The sequence below is a fragment of the Dendropsophus ebraccatus genome, chromosome 10, assembly GCF_027789765.1.
Source record: "Dendropsophus ebraccatus isolate aDenEbr1 chromosome 10, aDenEbr1.pat, whole genome shotgun sequence".
In the NCBI taxonomy this organism is placed as follows: domain Eukaryota; kingdom Metazoa; phylum Chordata; class Amphibia; order Anura; family Hylidae; genus Dendropsophus; species Dendropsophus ebraccatus.
In genome coordinates, this window is record NC_091463.1 from 98,023,412 (window position 1) to 98,041,450 (window position 18,039).

Genomic DNA, 18,039 nt, shown 5'->3' on the forward strand with positions numbered 1-18,039 from the left:
GGCCACCCAAAACTGGTTAAGATGGGCCAGTGACACCACCACCCACAGAATAGTGAGTGCAGCTCTGGAGTATAATACAGGATGTAACTCAGGATCAGTAATGTATGTACACAGTGACCCCACCAGCAGAATAGTGAGTGCAGCTCTGGAGTATAATACAGGATGTAACTCAGGATCAGTAATGTAATGTATGTACACAGTGACCCCACCAGCAGAATAGTGAGTGCAGCTCTGGAGTATAATACAGGATGTAACTCAGGATCAGTTATGTAATGTATGTACACAGTGACCCCTCCCCCAGCAGAATAGTGACTGCAGCTCTGGAGTATAACACAGGATGTAACTCAGGATCAGTAATGTAATGTATGTACACAGTGACCCCACCAGCAGAATAGTGACTGCAGCTCTGGAGTATAATACAGGATGTAACTCAGGATCAGTACAGATGAGTAACGGTATGTACTTATATTGTATGTAGATTATACAGAGATCAGGGCTGAATAAGCATTTCACTTGTATAATTGATCCGGGTGATGTTATCGTCCGCAGTTAATCAGTAATTTGCACTAAACATAAATCCTCTCTCAGGAGAAGACGTCTCATATGTTCCTGCACTTTGTCTTCCAGATAAAATGACTTCCTGGAATCTCAGCCTGGTTTCTGCTCTTCTATATGTCTTGGTGGCGGTGGCGGCCGGGGAACGTAAGACTTTTTATTTTATCATTTGTAGTTGATATATTAACATAAAGGGGTGAGTGGATGGTCAGAGTCAGTACACGCTGATAGATGTCCCATAGACCGCCATGCTGGGGTCATCCATCAGGAGCAGGAGACAACAGTGCTGATCACTTGATCAGTGTCCCAGGGTGTCTCATAGACTATTTACAGCTTCTTCAATGGTCCGTCACATCCGCCATTCTTTCTCCATATTCTGGTTATTAGGATTTAATGAAAATTCATCAGTGTACAATGAACAGTTCCAGTACTTTCTAATCCATAGGTTTAAAGGGCTGTATTCTTCCCAGTCTGGAAATCACAGTCTGGGGATTTGCTGCTGCTCTGGACAGTTCCTGACATGGACAGAGGTGGCAGCAGAGAGCACTGTGTCAGACTGGAGAGAATACACCACTTACTGCAGGACATATAGCAGCTGATAAGTACTGGAAGACTGGAGATTTTCTAATAGAAGTAAATCACAAATCTGTATAACTTTCTGGCACCAGTTGATTTTTGTTGTTGTTGTGAACTACCCCTTTAATAGTTCTTGCTTACACCCTGAGGCTTAAAACATTGATTAGATCGTTGAGGATACCCTTTATGTTTGGGGATGGCCTTACCGATGCCGAGAAGTATTAGATCTGTAAGGTTTTCAGCCTGTGAATATAAATAACAATGTAATACTGGTAGCAAGCAGGGGTGTTAAAGGGCATATAGGAAAGAGTTATCAAACCTGGGAAATGGGAAATCCCTTTAAATGCAAATAAGGGTCAAAACAAAGGGCTATGATAGGTCCATGTATATTCTTGTTGTTTAAAAACTTTGACATGTCGCACAAACTTGTCACAAGTTTTGATCTGTAGGGGTCTAGGTGTTCAGATCCCCCACTGATCGCTAGATAGAACGCTCAGCTTCAGCTGATCCATCTAACTCATTGCAGGCGACAGACTCCATAGACTTACTATAGAATCAGATAGAGCAGCTAGCAGGGGAATAAAGCTAAGCGCTTCTCCCAGTTCCACCAATAGAGACTTAGGGCCCTATTCCACGGAACGATTATCGTTTGCATAATCGTTAACGAGGAGACAAAACATTAATGTGGTGTACCCCCGGGGTGATGTAATGTCGGAGAAGCAGCCAGTCACTTGCCAGATGGTGAGGTGTGACTCCACTCCGGGGGGCGGATGGCCGAGATACAGATGGACCTTGGAGTATTACTTTGTGACGCCAGTGCCGGGAAGGCACACAGGTGTGAGGGCACGCCTGCTTTAAGTTGACGAGGCCGGTTGTACCCTTTTCCCCTGCGGTCAGTGTCCTGCCGGGTTGGTACAGGGCCCCTTGGGTTAGAGTGATCACGGATGGCCAGAGTAATGCAGTGACCCTTCCGGACTAACGGAACCGCCACCCACAGAAATGGGAAGTGTCCCAAGGTTATGGTGTGTGCTGTGTCGGTGTAAGGCGAAAGATCACGGAGTCTCTTTAACTTAAATAAGCTTGTTTTTACTGAAGAGTATGTGCTGGAGGCAAGGTTACATGATTATGATGTCTTTCTTAATAAAGCACTTGATAATATACTTGACAATAGTTCCAGACAAATACTTGATAATATAGCAACCAAATCTGCAGTAGAGATATAGTAATGATACAAGAAGGAGGGTAGCGGAGAAGAGGATGTCATAAGAGTCCCAACCTAAGTTGTACTTTGCTCTGCCGGGATGTTGGAGTATGAGGTAAAATAGAACACCTGTGACCTTGAATAGTCTTCACACTACCTTATGCCCACTAGAACCTTCCTAGAGGGTGACACAGGCCCTAGACTTTGTTACCTGGGATGAGCGGAATGCTGAGGGTTCCCTGATGACACTCGTGCTTCGAGATAGAGTTCCTAGGCTTATCGCAACTTTGCTCTACCTGGATCAGTTCCTGGCTCTTTGGCTTTTGTTGTTGATACTTTCGTGCTCTGTTACTCTGCTTGTCCATGGTGTGGGTTGAGGTTGTCTCTGACTTGTCCTCTCTTACGAGGGGTTTAGCAGTGCATAGTGCAGTATAGCATTACTAGTAAGAAAGTTGTTAGAGATGTACTGTCTTGCTTCCTAACCATACGAGGTTCTAGCTAAGACTGACCTAGGTAGGGGACCTGGCAGAGGGCCAGGGCCCAGATAGGACCACTGTGAAGAGCTATGTAGCTTCCGTCCTTCCTCCACAATGTCCAACACGAAAGATCTTCACACTTCCTCCACCCATGTGACTTCTTATCTCCCAGAATCTAAGGTGCGCTGTGAGTGGGTGAAGAGTGCAAACAGAAGAAGTAAAGAGAGAGCTGATGGGAGAGAAGAAGAACAGGTTCCCATAGGTCTACAGATTCATATAACACAGGGAAACAATAACCCTTAATATACTTTAGCTGTTCGACTTCCAAATACACATAACTAATACAGCGACATCTAGTGGCAAAACTTAAGTACTACTTTCATCACCACACGAGTACAACAAGTACAGACTTTTGCAAAGGGTGTATGTAACTGTAACACCTGAGGTAGGACACCACATTATATGCATTTTGGGGCTGATTCCTTTACAATGACAATTTCTCTTCTACTCTTGCAGCCAGCTGTGATAATGTGGAGGATTTCGGCAGCTGCACAGGTGATGTCCGCACCTTCTGCCCCAGTGGTGTTCCCTGTAGCTGTAAAAGTGGCCGTCCCTTCTGCAGGTGAGGTCCCGTAATGTTTTATCTGTGTTATAGTAGGAAGAGGTTTCTCCACCATGTGACGTATTCCGATCAGTATCGCTGGATAGGGCTCATCTGCATCTGAAACCCTTAAGGAATACCCCAGCGGAAATCTTTTCTGCATATTCCATTCCAATAGCTAAAACATACAGTAGCTTAAAGGACATGTCCAGCCGTAGGCAGAAAAACCTTCAACAACGTTCTGCAGCTCTTAAACTTCCAGGACTTTGCAGGACTTGTCATACAATCATCCCTTACCTGATACTTTCCTGTATATCGCTCTGTATATATAACTCGCCTTCTTCCTCTCCAGCTGCCCGTACTACAAAGGCCCCAATGGAAACTACTGGTACATGGGCCATAAGTGTGACCAGCTGTGGAGCACCCTGGACATGATCGTCGTCGCTGTGTTCCCTGGTGTCGCTCTGGCGTTTGTCGTTGCCGTCACAGCCCAGCTCATCCACTTCTGTAAGACAAAACCAAAGAAAAAGACAAAGTGAGTGAAAGATGTCTATCCCCAAAATATCTGTCTATGGTCACTTACTGGAAGATGTGGAATTAACGATAGGTGGGCAGGGCTGTGACTACCTCTCTATACACATGATATACAGGGGGCGGGGCTGTGACTACCTCTCTATACACACAATATACAGGGGGCGGGGCTGTGACTACCTCTCTATACACATGATACACAGGGGGCGGGCTGTAACTACCTCTCTATACACACAATATACAGGGGGCGGGGCTGTGACTACCTCTCTATACACATGATATACAGGGGGCGGGGCTGTGACTACCTCTCTATACACATGATATACAGGGGGCAGGGCTGTGACTACCTCTCTATACACATGATATACTGGGGGCGAGGCTGTGACTACCTCTCTATACACATGATATACAGGGGGCGGGGCTGTGACTACCTCTCTATACACATGATATACAGGGGGCGGGGCTGTGACTACCACTCTATACACAACAGGCTGGTTGCATAGTACAGTGTATAGTAGTTGTGCAGATGACAACTGGAATATATTAAAAGGAATAATGCATTATGTTCCATTTTTAGTAAGTCGGAACAAAAGACGACTGAAACACATGTGAACAAGTCATTCGATCCCCAGGAGGAGCCCATCAGACCAAACCCAACCCGGTCACAGGTAAGAATATTATCATAGTCTGTATGACATCAGAGAATCGTGTGTCCAGTCACATAATGACATCATCTCACAGTGGTGGTTAGGCTTCCAGGAATCAGACATTTATAATATAATCTGAGCTATCTATTCTGATCAGCCATAATATTACCAACTCTCGCCTAATATTGGGCTGTCTCCCTCATGCTCTGTCCCCATAGCCCTGTGATGTGTCTCCCCGAACCCCATAGCCCTGTGACGTGCCCCCACTGCTGACCACTGCTATTAGGGGGGTCCCCCTGCCATGAAGCAGAAGCTTGGTGTATGCAATGGTTAGGTAGGTGGTCGGTGTCACAGTAACATCCACATGATGCCAGGAAACAAGCTCTCCAGCAGAACATTGCCCATCACACTGCTCCCGCCATCTTGTCTTCTTCCCATAATGCACCCTGGTGCCATCTCTTCCCCAGGTAAGTGGCACACGCACAGCTGATGGTCCATACGATGGAGAACGTGACTCATCAGACCTTCTACTATTGTGCTATGCTTCAATTCTAATGCCCTTTGTAGACACAATGGTTGTATGGCCAAGGCTGCACTAGGGGCCACCCTGGTGTTTCCCTATTTATGTTCCAATACTCGCAACCGAGTGGGACTTAAGGGGCTATTTATCAGGGTGGTGTGGTGCTCTCCCTATCATGGAGGCTATCCCGTGTTTTGAGACTCGCAACTGAGGCTCCACGGACTCCTGTTTTGCAAGGCTGCACTATCCATTGCCACATCGTTGTTGGCCACATTCCCTGTTACACTGCAAACCAATGACGGTCAGCCCAGAAATCAGACGTCTGACAAGCAATTTTCTCATTTTTGCTGGCTGATTGCTGGGTCTTTTACATATAGTATGAATCGTCTGGTCAGCAAATAATAGCCCAGTGTAAAAGCCTCTTAAAAGTTCTCAGCCCCAAGTCTGGACCCCAGTGGTCCCCCAAGACAGACCAACATGGACGGTAACACACACCACATTCTGACTGCTGCTTCTCATCTCTTTCTTAGGATATTGAACAACCATCAAGACTTCCCAGAATAAAGTGAGTATTATAACGTGTGTATAATGTGTAACTGATCCTCAGGACAGGTCATCAATAACTGATCCACCTAAGGATAGACTATCAATAACTGATCCTCAGGATAGGCCATCAATAAATGATCCTCAGGACAGGCCATCAATAACTGATCCTCAGGACAGACTATCAATAACTGATCCACCTAAGGATAGACTATCAATAACTGATCCTCAGGATAAGTCATCAATAACTGATCCTTAGGACAGGTCATCAATAACTGATCCTCAAGACAGGCTGCCAATAACTGATCCTCAGGACAGGCCATCAATAACTGATGCTCAGGACAGGCCATCAATAACTAATGCTCAGGCCAGGCCATCAATAACTGATCCTTAGGACAGGTCGTCAATAACTAATCCTCAGGACAGGCTGCCAATAACTGATCCTCAGGACAGGCTGCCAATAACTGATGCTCAGGACAGGCCATCAATAACTGATGCTCAGGACAGGCCATCAATAACTGATCCTCAGGACAGGCTGCCAATAACTGATCCTCAGGACAGGCCATCAATAACTGATGCTCAGGACAGGGCATCAATAACTGATCCTCAGGACAGGCTGCCAATAACTGATCGTCAGGACAGGTCATCAATAACTGATCGTCAGGACAGGTCATCAATAACTGATCCTCAGGACAGACTGCCAATAACTGATCCTCAGGAAAGGTTATCAATAAGTGATCCTCAGAACAGGCTGCCAATAACTGATCCTCAGGGAAAGGTTATCAATAACTGATGCTCAGGACAGGCTGCCAATAACTGATCCTCAGGACAGGCCATCAATAACTGATCCTCAGGATAGGTCATCAATAACTGATCCACCTGAGGACAGGTCATCAATAACTGATCCTCAGGACAGGCCATCAATTACTAATCCTCAGGACAGGTCATAAATAACTGATCCTCAGAACAGACTGCCAATAACTGATCCTCAGGACAGGTCATCAATAACTGATCCTCAGGAAAGGTTATCAATAACTGATTCTCAGGACAGGCTGCCAATAACTGATCCTCAGGACAGGTCATCAATAACTGATCCTCAGGAAAGGTTATCAATAACTGATCCTCAGGACAGGTCATCAATAAGTGATCCTCAGGACAGGTCATCAATAACTGATCCTCAGGAAAGGTTATCAATAAGTGATCCTCAGGACAGGTCATTAATAAGTGATCCTCAGGAAAGGTTATCAATAACTGATCCTCAGGATAGGCCATCAATAAATGATCCTCAGGACAGGCCATCAATAACTGATCCTCAGGACAGACTATCAATAACTGATCCACCTAAGGATAGACTATCAATAACTGATCCTCAGGATAAGTCATCAATAACTGATCCTTAGGACAGGTCATCAATAACTGATCCTCAAGACAGGCTGCCAATAACTGATCCTCAGGACAGGCCATCAATAACTGATCCACCTAAGGATAGACTATCAATAACTGATCCTCAGGACAGGTCATCAATAACTGATCGTCAGGACAGGTCATCAATAACTGATCCTCAGGACAGACTGCCAATAACTGATCCTCAGGAAAGGTTATCAATAAGTGATCCTCAGAACAGGCTGCCAATAACTGATCCTCAGGAAAGGTTATCAATAACTGATGCTCAGGACAGGCTGCCAATAACTGATCCTCAGGACAGGCCATCAATAACTGATCCTCAGGATAGGTCATCAATAACTGATCCACCTGAGGACAGGTCATCAATAACTGATCCTCAGGACAGGCCATCAATTACTAATCCTCAGGACAGGTCATAAATAACTGATCCTCAGAACAGACTGCCAATAACTGATCCTCAGGACAGGTCATCAATAACTGATCCTCAGGAAAGGTTATCAATAACTGATTCTCAGGACAGGCTGCCAATAACTGATCCTCAGGACAGGTCATCAATAACTGATCCTCAGGACAGGTCATCAATAAGTGATCCTCAGGACAGGTCATCAATAACTGATCCTCAGGAAAGGTTATCAATAAGTGATCCTCAGGACAGGTCATTAATAAGTGATCCTCAGGAAAGGTTATCAATAACTGATCCTCAGGATAGGCCATCAATAAATGATCCTCAGGACAGGCCATCAATAACTGATCCTCAGGACAGACTATCAATAACTGATCCACCTAAGGATAGACTATCAATAACTGATCCTCAGGATAAGTCATCAATAACTGATCCTTAGGACAGGTCATCAATAACTGATCCTCAAGACAGGCTGCCAATAACTGATCCTCAGGACAGGCCATCAATAACTGATCCACCTAAGGATAGACTATCAATAACTGATCCTCAGGATAAGTCATCAATAACTGATCCTCAGGACAGGCCATCAATAACTGATCCTCAGGAAAGGTTATCAATAAGTGATCCTCAGGACAGGTCATCAATAAATAATCCTCAAGACAGGTCATCAATAACTGATCCTCAAGACAGGTCATCAATAACTGATCCACCTGAGGACAGGTCATCAATAAGTGATCCTCAGGACAGGTCATCAATAAGTGATCCTCAGGACAGGTCATCAATAACTGATCCACAGGACAGGTCATCAATAACTGATCCTCAGGAAAGGTTATCAATAACTGATCCTCAGGACAGGCTGCCAATAACTGATCCTGAGGACAGGTCATCAATAACTGATCCTCAGGAAAGGTTATCAATAACTGATCCTCAGGAAAGGTTACCAATAACTGATCCTCAGGACAGGTCATCAATAACTGACCCTCAGGACAGGCTGCCAATAACTGATCCTCAGGACAGGCCATCAATAACTGATCCTCAGGAAAGGTCATCAATAACTGATCCTCAGGACAGGCCATCAATAACTGATCCTCAGGAAAGGTTATCAATAACTGATCCTCAGGACAGGCCATCAATAACTGATCCTCAGGAAAGGCTGCCAATAACTGATCTTTAGGACAGGTTGTCAATAACTGATCCTCAGGACAGGTCATCTATAACTGATCCACCTGAGGACAGGTCATCAATAACTGATCCTCAGGAAAGGTTATCAATAACTGATCCTCAGGACAGGCCGCCAATAACTGATCCTCAGGACAGTTAATCAATAACTGATCCTCAGGACAGGTTGCCAATAACTGATCCTCAGTACAGGTCATCAATAACTGATCCTCAGGAAAGGTTATCAATAACTGATCCTCAGGACAGGCTGCCAATAACTGATCCTCAGGACAGGTCATCAATAACTGATCCTCAGGACAGGTCATCAATAACTGATCCACCTGAAGACAAGTCATCAATAACTGATCCTCAGGACAGGTCATCAATAACTGATCCTCAGGACAGGTCATCAATAACTGATCCACAGGACAGGTCATCAATAACTCATCCTCAGGAAAGGTCATCAATAACTGATCCACCTGAAGACAAGTCATCAATAACTGATCCTCAGGACAGGCTGCCAATAACTGATCCTGAAGACAGGCTATCAATAACTGATGCTCAGGAAAGGTCATCAATAACTGATCCTCAGGACAGGTCATCAATAACTGATCCTCATGCTGCATTTACACAAAACGATAATTGGCCCGATCGTACCATTAACGATATTGGAGTAACGTTTTTTTTTCCATAACGATTAGTGTTTAGACGGCACGAAATATAGTACGGAAAATTCGTTTTGCAATTGTTTCGTGATCGCTTAAGCCTATCTCACACATTGGTTAAATCGGCGAACGACTGTTCACACGGAACGATCTGCGATTTTTTTGCGAACAATCAACGACAATTTAAAAACATGTTCAAAGATCAAAATGAACGATTTCTCGCTCGTCTTTTGTTCGTTCGCTGCGTTTACATGTACGATTATCGTTCGAATTCGATCGTTATCGCGCAAATTCGCACAATAATCGTTACGTGTTAACGCAGCATCAGGACAGGTCATCAATAACTGATCTTCAGGACAGGTCATCAATAACTGATCCTCAGGACAGGCTGCCAATAACTGATCCTCAGGAAAGGTTATCAATAAGTGATCCTCAGGACAGGTCATCAATAAATAATCCTCAAGACAGGTCATCAATAACTGATCCTCAAGACAGGTCATCAATAACTGATCCACCTGAGGACAGGTCATCAATAACTGACCCTCAGGACAGGCTGCCAATAACTGATCCTCAGGACAGGCCATCAATAACTGATCCTCAGGAAAGGTCATCAATAACTGATCCTCAGGACAGGCTGCCAATAACTGATCCTCAGGACAGGCCATCAATAACTGATCCTCAGGAAAGGTCATCAATAACTGATCCTCAGGACAGGCCATCAATAACTGATCCTCAGGAAAGGTCACCAATAACTGATCCTCAGGACAGGCCATCAATAACTGATCCTCAGGAAAGGTTATCAATAACTGATTCTCAGGACAGGCTGCCAATAACTGATCTTTAGGACAGGTTGTCAATAACTGATCCTCAGGACAGGTCATCTATAACTGATCCACCTGAGGACAGGTCATCAATAACTGATCCTCAGGAAAGGTTATCAATAACTGATCCTCAGGACAGGCCGCCAATAACTGATCCTCAGGACAGGTAATCAATAACTGATCCTCAGGACAGGTTGCCAATAACTGATCCTCAGTACAGGTCATCAATAACTGATCCTCAGGAAAGGTTATCAATAACTGATCCTCAGGACAGGCTGCCAATAACTGATCCTCAGGACAGGTCATCAATAACTGATCCTCAGGACAGGTCATCAATAACTGATCCACCTGAAGACAAGTCATCAATAACTGATCCTCAGGACAGGTCATCAATAACTGATCCTCAGGACAGGTCATCAATAACTGATCCACAGGACAGGTCATCAATAACTCATCCTCAGGAAAGGTCATCAATAACTGATCCACCTGAAGACAAGTCATCAATAACTGATCCTCAGGACAGGCTGCCAATAACTGATCCTGAAGACAGGCTATCAATAACTGATGCTCAGGAAAGGTCATCAATAACTGATCCTCAGGACAGGTCATCAATAACTGATCCTCATGCTGCATTTACACAAAACGATAATTGGCCCGATCGTACCATTAACGATATTGGAGTAACGTTTTTTTTTCCATAACGATTAGTGTTTAGACGGCACGAAATATAGTACGGAAAATTCGTTTTGCAATTGTTTCGTGATCGCTTAAGCCTATCTCACACATTGGTTAAATCGGCGAACGACTGTTCACACGGAACGATCTGCGATTTTTTTGCGAACAATCAACGACAATTTAAAAACATGTTCAAAGATCAAAATGAACGATTTCTCGCTCGTCTTTTGTTCGTTCGCTGCGTTTACATGTACGATTATCGTTCGAATTCGATCGTTATCGCGCAAATTCGCACAATAATCGTTACGTGTTAACGCAGCATCAGGACAGGTCATCAATAACTGATCTTCAGGACAGGTCATCAATAACTGATCCTCAGGAAAGGTCATCAATAACTGATCCTCAGGACAGGCTGCCAATAACTGATCCTCAGGACAGGCCATCAATAACTGATCCTCAGGAAAGGTCATCAATAACTGATCCTCAGGACAGGCCATCAATAACTGATCCTCAGGAAAGGTCACCAATAACTGATCCTCAGGACAGGCCATCAATAACTGATCCTCAGGAAAGGTTATCAATAACTGATTCTCAGGACAGGCTGCCAATAACTGATCTTTAGGACAGGTTGTCAATAACTGATCCTCAGGACAGGTCATCAATAACTGATCCACCTGAGGACAGGTCATCAATAACTGATCCTCAGGACAGGCCATCAATTACTAATCCTCAGGACAGGCCGCCAATAACTGATCCTCAGGACAGGTAATCAATAACTGATCCTCAGGACAGGTTGCCAATAACTGATCCTCAGTACAGGTCATCAATAACTGATCCTCAGGAAAGGTTATCAATAACTGATCCTCAGGACAGGCTGCCAATAACTGATCCTCAGGACAGGTCATCAATAACTGATCCTCAGGACAGGTCATCAATAACTGATCCACCTGAAGACAAGTCATCAATAACTGATCCTCAGGACAGGTCATCAATAACTGATCCTCAGGACAGGTCATCAATAACTGATCCACAGGACAGGTCATCAATAACTCATCCTCAGGAAAGGTCATCAATAACTGATCCACCTGAAGACAAGTCATCAATAACTGATCCTCAGGACAGGCTGCCAATAACTGATCCTGAAGACAGGCTATCAATAACTGATGCTCAGGAAAGGTCATCAATAACTGATCCTCAGGACAGGTCATCAATAACTGATCCTCATGCTGCATTTACACAAAACGATAATTGGCCCGATCGTACCATTAACGATATTGGAGTAACGTTTTTTTTTTCCATAACGATTAGTGTTTAGACGGCACGAAATATAGTACGGAAAATTCGTTTTGCAATTGTTTCGTGATCGCTTAAGCCTATCTCACACATTGGTTAAATCGGCGAACGACTGTTCACACGGAACGATCTGCGATTTTTTTGCGAACAATCAACGACAATTTAAAAACATGTTCAAAGATCAAAATGAACGATTTCTCGCTCGTCTTTTGTTCGTTCGCTGCGTTTACATGTACGATTATCGTTCGAATTCGATCGTTATCGCGCAAATTCGCACAATAATCGTTACGTGTTAACGCAGCATCAGGACAGGTCATCAATAACTGATCTTCAGGACAGGTCATCAATAACTGATCCTCAGGACAGGCTGCCAATAACTGATCCTCAGGAAAGGTTATGAATAACTGATCCTCAGGACAGGTCATCAATAACTGATCCTCAGGACAGGCTGCCAATAACTGATCCTCAGGAAAGGTTATCAATAAGTGATCCTCAGGACAGGTCATCAATAAATAATCCTCAAGACAGGTCATCAATAACTGATCCTCAAGACAGGTCATCAATAACTGATCCACCTGAGGACAGGTCATCAATAAGTGATCCTCAGGACAGGTCATCAATAAGTGATCCTCAGGACAGGTCATCAATAACTGATCCACAGGACAGGTCATCAATAACTGATCCTCAGGAAAGACTGCCAGTAACTGATCCTCATGACAGGCCATCAATAACTGATCCTCAGGAAAGGTCATCAATAACTGATCCTCAGGACAGGCTGCCAATAACTGATCCTCAGGAAAGGTTATCAATAACTGATCCTCAGGAAAGGTTATCAATAACTGATCCTCAGGACAGGCTGCCAATAACTGATCTTTAGGACAGGTTGTCAATAACTGATCCTCAGGACAGGTCATCTATAACTGATCCACCTGAGGACAGGTCATCAATAACTGATCCTCAGGAAAGGTTATCAATAACTGATCCTCAGGACAGGCCGCCAATAACTGATCCTCAGGACAGGTAATCAATAACTGATCCTCAGGAAAGGCTGCCAATAACTAATCCTCAGGACAGGCTGCCAATAACTGATCCTCAGGACAGGTCATCAATAACTGATCCACCTGAGGACAGGTCATCAATACCTGATCCTCAGGACAAGTCATCAATAACTGATTCTCAGGACAGGCTGCCAATAACTGATCCTCAGGACAGGCTGACAATAACTGATCCTCAGGACAGGCCATCAATAACTGATCCTCAGGACAGGTCATCAATAACTGATCCTCAGGACAGGTCATCAATAACTGATCCACCTGAGGACAGGTCATCAATAACTGATCCACCTGAGGACAGGTCATCAATAAGTGATCCTCAGGACAGGTCATCAATAACTGATCCTCAGGACAGGTCATCAATAACTGATCCTCAGGACAGGTCATCAATAACTGATCCACCTGAGGACAGGTCATCAATAACTGATCCTCAGGACAGGTCATCAATAACTGATCCTCAGGACAGGTCATCAATAACTGATCCTCAGGACAGGTCATCAATAACTGATCCACCTGAGGACAGGTCATCAATAACTGATCCTCAGGACAGGTCATCAATAACTGATCCTCAGGACAGGTCATCAATAACTGATCCTCAGGACAGGTCATCAATAACTGATCCACCTGAGGACAGGTCATCAATAACTGATCCACCTGAGGACAGGTCATCAATAACTGATCCTCAGGACAGGCCATCAATAACTGATCCTGAGGACAGGTCATCAATAACTGATCCTCAGGACAAGTCATCAATAACTGATTCTCAGGACAGGCTGCCAATAACTGATCCTCAGGACAGGCTGCCAATAACTGATCCTCAGGACAGGCTATCAATAACTGATCCTCAGGACAGGTCATCAATAACTGATCCTCAGGACAGGTCATCAATAACTGATAAACCTGAGGACAGGTCATCAATAACTGATCCACCTGAGGACAGGTCATCAATAACTGATCCTCAGGATAGGTCATCAATAACTGATCCTCAGGACAGGTCATCAATAACTGATCCACCTGAGGACAGGTCATCAATAACTGATCCTCAGGACAGGTCATCAATAACTGATCCTCAGGACAGGTCATCAATAACTGATCCACCTGAGGACAGGTCATCAATAACTGATCCTCAGGACAGGTCATCAATAACTGATCCTCAGGACAGGTCATCAATAACTGATCCTCAGGACAGGTCATCAATAACTGATAAACCTGAGGACAGGTCATCAATAACTGATCCACCTGAGGACAGGTCATCAATAACTGATCCACCTGAGGACAGGTCATCAATAACTGATCCACCTGAGGACAGGTCATCAATAAGTGATAAACCTGAGGACAGGTCATCAATAACTGATCCACCTGAGGACAGGTCATCAATAACTGATCCACCTGAGGACAGGTCATCAATAACTGATCCTCAGGACAGGTCATCAATAACTGATCCTCAGGACAGGTCATCAATAACTGATCCACCTGAGGACAGACCATCATTATTCTGTGAATGACGCCGGAAGTTGTTGGCTCCATTCACTGAATAGTGGCTGCACCTAGTTACCGCAGCTCAGCTTACATTCACAGAAACACTCCTTTTTTTTACCCATCTAAGGGCCCTATTCCACCGGATGATTATCGTTCAGATTATCGTTAAATCGTTCAAATCTAAACGATAATCGTCCGGTTGAAATGCAGTTAACGATTAACGACCGAACGAGAAATCGTTGATCGTTTTATAAGACCTGGACCTATTTTTACCGTTGCTCGTTCGCAAAACGTTCGCAAATCGTTCGCATTTGAATAAGATGTCGTTCGGTCGTTCGCAGTAGATACGAACGCAATAGCGAAGAAATAGCGAAGAAAAAACAATCGCAAATACGATCATAAGTAACGATTATCGTTCCATGGAAATGAGTGAACGTTTTCAGGTCTTTCGCAATAGCGGTCGTTTGAGATTGTTAATCGTTAACGATTATGCAAACGATAATCGTCTGGTGGAACAGGGCCCTTATGGTCCTTTTACACGGGACGATTGATCGTTGGTTTTTGCACGATAACGGTCGAATTCGAACGATAATCGTACGTGTAAACGCAGCGAACAATCAAACGACGAGCAAAAAATCGTTCATTTTGATCTTTCAACATGTTCTCAAATCATCGTTGATCGTTCGCCAAAAATTCGCAGATCGTTCCGTGTAAACATTCTTTCAGCGATTTCACCTATGTGTGAGATAGGCTTAACGATCGCAAAACGATCGCATAGCGAATTTTCCGTACGATGTATTGTTTCATCTAAACGCTGATCGTTATAAAAAAACACATAGTTCATTCAAAATCGTTAATTGTGCGATCGGGCGAATTATCGCACCGTGTAAAAGTACCATAAGGCGCCATCACCAACCATCTAGCACAGCTGCATCCATGCATTTAATTACTGTAACTGGGTCATGTGATCACCAGCCTGACCCACAGAAATTCACAGTGTTTAATGTGTCAGAGTAAATGATCTGTCCTAGGTCAGCTGACTTGCTGTGAGCATTATCTGTCAGATTCCCTCCTAGCCCTCCCATACCCACTCCATGCTCTCCCATACCTGTACGCAGCTACTATTAATGTGGGATGATGATATACAGTAGTTATTATACACCTCCTCTGAGGGGCACTGGCTGCACACCCACTATCTGTTCTAGGGACAATGGACAGTGGTCAGTAGTGACCAGTGACTAGTGTGCCCCACACCTGGACTGGAGAAAGTGGACGTGATCGTGCATAACAGGGGCATGGCGTAATACAACCCCCATGTACCAGAAAAGTGAAGTAACTGCCTTTTGTGTTGCAGCTATTACTCCGACGAGCCTCCGGCCAGGGGATACTCCGGATACTTTGATGAAAGGAAGCAATCACAATATAATGGTTACCGAAACCCTGAGCCGGACTACCCAAGCTACGAGCCACAGGGGGCCCAATACTCTGTAAGTTTCAGCCTTATTCAGGGCGGGTGAATGGAGGCGTTGTACCCCAGTATTCTGTGCACAAATGTGCGACTTTATATGTGTGACTTATGTCGGGGCTTAGCGGTAGGGGCAGGGACATTGTCGATGTGCCATTTACTATTATTGGTGCCAGGGGCTGTGGTAAATTAGTCTGGTACAGGGACAATATAATGAGCACCAAAATCAGATCCATACATCTGTATATCCCATTGGGATTATTGGCAGCAGATATCATGTGAATGGCGTCATAAAATACATGTAAATTCCATACCAAAATCCGTATGTAATTCCATTGTTAGCATATCCTTACTGTATACCAATATGGAATGGTGTCACCTACTACGTGACTCCAGGTGAACCCTCTTGTGGCCTACGTCATGTGAATGGAGTTCTATGGCTATGTTTGGTGTACTTCTGACCAAAAACACCAAGAGTAAGCATAAAACAGGACATGACTGAGACCGCACATGTTCGGATCTCAACGCCATCTTATATCTCATAGCCCACTGTCATTTGCGTCAGGTTTTACCTTCTCAGTGTTTCCGCCACGTGTTTTATAATCAGTAATGTACCTAGCATGAATTTCTGGGGTGACTCCTGTTAAAAAAAAAACAACATTTTTTATAATGATCGTGGCGGCCGCTTCTGATTCCTTTCACCTTATCGTAACGTCTCTTCTATTGCAGAGGTTCTCAGGACCCGTGCTGCCTCCAAGCGACTACAATCAAAGACCGCCAGAGCCAAACAGGCCAAACGCCGCCTGGGCCGACCGCTCTTTCCACTTTTCGCGTCCACAAGTTGTAACTGACTACGGCTATTAAGACCTATAATAATCATTATATTGTGTTGGGTTCCAGTATCCTCCAGGTAATATGGCTGCCGCTCGTGGTATTTTGGGTCAGAGAAGTTTTTACGATATATTTCTGGATCTGTAACCACGGAACGTGCGTAAGACGCCAAATCCCATCAGATCTGGTTATAGAAAACAATTATTTGTGTCTAATAAAGCTATTAGCCGGTTGGTGTGGTGTGCTGCTTGTGTGGTATTCAGAGGACTGGTGTGAAATACTGGGGAGGAAAATAACTGCGGTGTTAGGCTATGTTCACACAATGTATATTTTCGTAAAAACAACGTCCGTTGTACAACGGCTGTGATTATTACGAAAATATACGTTACCTTGCCGTCTATGGGATCCCAGCTGGAGCGTATACACATAGTATACGCTCCGGCCGGGATCCCTAGCGGCGCCACAATCACCTGGCATGTCGGTTTTCTGCGTCAGTTTTCATTGAATAGCGGCCTCAGAAAACCCTGTCAGTGCACACTATGGAGCGAGCGGCTTCGGCGGCTCGCTCCATAGTGTGCTGCGGCTGCAAAGATCATCCAGCCTGTACTGGATGATCTTTTCACGGACCAGCCGGCCGGGTCATGGAACGGCCGATCTCATACTGTGTATGAACACACGTGTATGTGTTATATGTGTAGGTATTATGGCTGTAGCCTGCCCGTAGGTGATGACCTGAACTGACAGTGGTCAGGCGGAGACTTTCATCTGTAATACGGGCACAAAAATAGGCATGTATGGAATATACAAGAGAAGCGTCTGATAGCTGCCAATCACATCACTGGCAGCCAAATAGTTGAAGTCAATTAACTTTATTAGTATAGCATCCGATCAAACAATGAAGTCACCACTTTTATCATCTAGAACAAGGGAGTAAAGCTTGTGGCCTTCCAGCTGTTGCCAAACTACAATTACCATCATGCCTGGACAGACAAAGCTTTTAGCTTCGGCTGTCCAGGCATGATGGGAATTGTAGTTTTACATCAGCTGGAGGGCTGCCAGTATGACACGTGTGCTTAGTAACCGCAGCAACCAATTAAATGGATGCTTGTTTCTAGGAAAAAAAAAAAAATGAAAGCAGAGATC

General features: G+C 44.5%; 2 protein-coding genes across 3 annotated transcripts in view; one reads left to right on the forward strand and one right to left on the reverse strand.

Annotated features, from left to right (window-relative positions):
- The window catches only part of POF1B (POF1B actin binding protein), a 482,431-nt gene that overhangs the window by 388,392 nt on the left and 76,000 nt on the right, over nt 1-18,039 (reverse strand). The window lies entirely within an intron of this gene.
- LOC138802405 (uncharacterized) lies at nt 431-17,129 on the forward strand. The gene is made up of 8 exons (XM_069985667.1): nt 431-455; nt 628-702; nt 3,325-3,430; nt 3,762-3,944; nt 4,518-4,608; nt 5,638-5,672; nt 15,955-16,087; nt 16,795-17,129. Exons 1-8 carry the CDS (start codon nt 446-448, stop codon nt 16,927-16,929), a joined length of 768 nt encoding a protein of 255 aa, XP_069841768.1. The 5' UTR covers nt 431-445; the 3' UTR covers nt 16,930-17,129.